Source organism: Vigna unguiculata, chromosome 5 (assembly GCF_004118075.2).
Source record: "Vigna unguiculata cultivar IT97K-499-35 chromosome 5, ASM411807v1, whole genome shotgun sequence".
Classification (NCBI taxonomy): Eukaryota; Viridiplantae; Streptophyta; class Magnoliopsida; order Fabales; family Fabaceae; genus Vigna; species Vigna unguiculata.
The window spans coordinates 20,232,620-20,235,537 of NC_040283.1; the positions used below are offsets into that span (position 1 = coordinate 20,232,620).

The 2,918-nt window shown below is 31.9% G+C and overlaps 1 protein-coding gene across 1 annotated transcript; it reads left to right on the forward strand.

Moving 5' to 3' along the window:
* Nucleotides 1-985: 985 nt before the first annotated feature.
* LOC114183871 (chymotrypsin inhibitor 3-like) lies at nucleotides 986-1,794 on the forward strand. Its single transcript, XM_028071031.1, has one exon. The coding sequence runs from the start codon at nucleotides 1,067-1,069 to the stop codon at nucleotides 1,667-1,669; it is 603 nt and encodes a 200-aa protein (XP_027926832.1). The 5' UTR covers nucleotides 986-1,066; the 3' UTR covers nucleotides 1,670-1,794.
* The last annotated feature ends 1,124 nt before the right edge of the window (nucleotides 1,795-2,918 follow it).

Here is a 2,918-nt window from a genome sequence, read left to right on the forward strand (position 1 = left end):
AGAAGATGTGTATCGTTTGCTGTATTCTTTTCTCTTATTATTTTATTTCAATTAAGTATTTTTGGTGTGTATGATATTTAAAATATTTGGAAGCATAAAACCTTGATCGTATGCATATGTTGGTCGTTATTGTTTTGTATTGCAATTATTTTACTGACTTTTGAATCTGTCATTGCAGTTAATAAAATTTGATGTTAGAATATTGATCATAAGAAGAGACTTATGCTACTTTCGTCTTAGTGTTGATGCTAGGATTTGTTTTGGTATGTTAAATATTGTATAGTGTAATTTAAGTTTTATGGTTTAAAAACACAGAACCTAGAGTGATTTCATACCAATCGAAATTGTATATACGATAGTGATTGAAGACGTTTGAAGGAACTTATCTGAATGGGGTTGAAGAGTTTGTCATCAAATTTTGTTAACAAGAGTCTTACATGAATGAAATGCAAATCTCTAAAACTTTTAATGACTTGAGTATTAAAAAGGCTTTTACATGTGAATTTTTCTCTTTATTTTCCAAACCAACGCTTAACCATACAGAAGTAACAGCTCAACAACCAAAAGTAACCCATTTCAACTCAAATATCTCGACGCAATTCGATAAGAACACCACGTTAAAGACTTAAAGTGAAAAAAATTAAGACACAACGTTGAAGACTTAAAATGAAGAATATATTATCCAGTGATAAATTGTCACTAACTTACCCATAGAGCATTTTGTAGGTAAAACAACCACGGACATTTCCATAACTGTTATATATCCACGGAAAAATTTGTGGATAACTTCCCATAAACACATGTAAGTCTGCATGCATATGATATGACCATGTTTTTTTCCGGTTGAAAAAAACATGTATTTAAATCCAACTACTACTCTCCTTTCTTTCATCTTTTTCACACGTTTAAGACTTTAAGGATATTATATTTATTTCTGTCAATAAAAGGGTTATCCTTATCACTACGACGTAGCTGTATAAATGTATTCTCCATCTTCGCATATTCCTGAAACTGAACTGAACAAAGAAGAGAAAAAGCTTAATCTGTTTCATAGCGAGCCAAAGAAATGGCGAGTGCAACGCTTTTTGCTCTCTTCCTTCTTTCTGCCCTAACCTTGTACCCTCCTTCAACCACTGCTCAACCTGTCACTGACGCGAATGGTAACATCGTTAAAAATGGTGGCCGATTCTTTATATTGCCCCTCTTTTTTGGAGCCGGCGGTGGTGGAATTCGACGTGCCAGAACTGGATACGAAACTTCCCCTCTCTCTGTTGTGCAATCTCCCTTGGAGACCGATGACGGGCAACCATGGATTATTACTTCCATATTCAAATCTGGTTTTATCCCTGAAGGCTCTAGAGTGTCCATTAGCTACGAATATGTTGAACTCGGTGACTCTGTTGAGAGTAATGAGTGGAGCGCTGTTGCGGGTCTTCCTGAAGGAACTCTCGTTAAAGTTGGCTACCCAAATACAATCAATGGTTCCTTCTCTATTCACAGAGCTTCCTCAGCCAATAGCTACAAGTTTTTGTTCTGTTCAGCTAGCAGCAGCGTGTGTGGTAATGTTGGGATTGTTCTGGATAAAGCAGGGAACAGGCTTTTGGCTATCAAACAGGAAACTTCATTCGAGTTTGTTCTTGTGGAACTTCCTTCTGCTGTATCTAAATGAAGCACTATCCATTGAAAGCCGTACACTTTCTCCTTGTGAGAGACGTGTCTACGATATGCTTTGGGATGTAATTAATTACCCATCACTAAATAAATAATATATCCAAAGCTTGTGTTTTCGGTTTCTTTGCCCGGTTCATATTTGTAGGACATAATTTGTTTTAGTTTTATCCCTTCCCCGAAGCCATTGAATTAACTTTTCTATTCAATTAAATTTTTAAAAAGATTTCAAAATCAACGTATTTAATTTCAAATTTTATATCATTGTAAATTTATTAAATATAGTATAATAAAAAAATATTAATAATACGTTAAAAATCTCACATCGACTAAGAATAACATTATAAGAAATATGATTATTATCTATGTCAATATTTTGTAGGTAGTGAACATTTTTCATAAGTAATTTGCAGTTATATAGGATTGCAAACGAAAAAATTTTCGTACATAAAATATTGGTGATAACTTTATCTACGAAAATGTGTTTCATAAGTAATTTACCTACGATCATTATGTACGAAATTTGGGTGACCATAATTATCTATGAAATATTCATTGAAAAGTTTCTCATTCAATATTTGAGTTACCTACGAAACATCTCGTTGATAAATTACCAACAAAACATTTCATAGATAACATTAAATATAAAAACACATAATTTTTTAGAAGCCCGTACAGGTTTTGCGAATCTTTGCAACATTAATAAATATTTTAAAAAATCATTATTTTTTATGTCATCACAAAATAATAATTACATGTAAAAATCTATAATCATTTTTTTATTTTTCAAAAAAATTGATTGATGTAAATCATATTACAAAACAAACAATAACATTCATAGTAATTACTCTAATATATAGCGCCTTCAAATATAACAACAAAATTTTACAAAGGTTCATCAGCATTTATATCATCACATCAACTAAACATTTAGCTATAAATAAAAAGTAAACATGTCATAAAAAAATGAAATTCATAATATTTTCATATATTACAACTAAAAAACCAGCTAATTTTAGTCCTAGGTTAAGTCCTGTAGTTAAAAATATAACTAATAATCAACATACTTGGGAAAAGAGTTTTGTCCACGATGTTGGTCACCGTCCTGAGCATCATCCTGGTTTTGGTCCTCATTTTGTGGTTGTTCATTGACGTCTTGCAAAATTGTTTATACGACGGAAGAAAGAAGAGGTATATTAGATCGGTTCTAGAGCACATATTAAATCGTTTCTACAACTAATCTAATATAC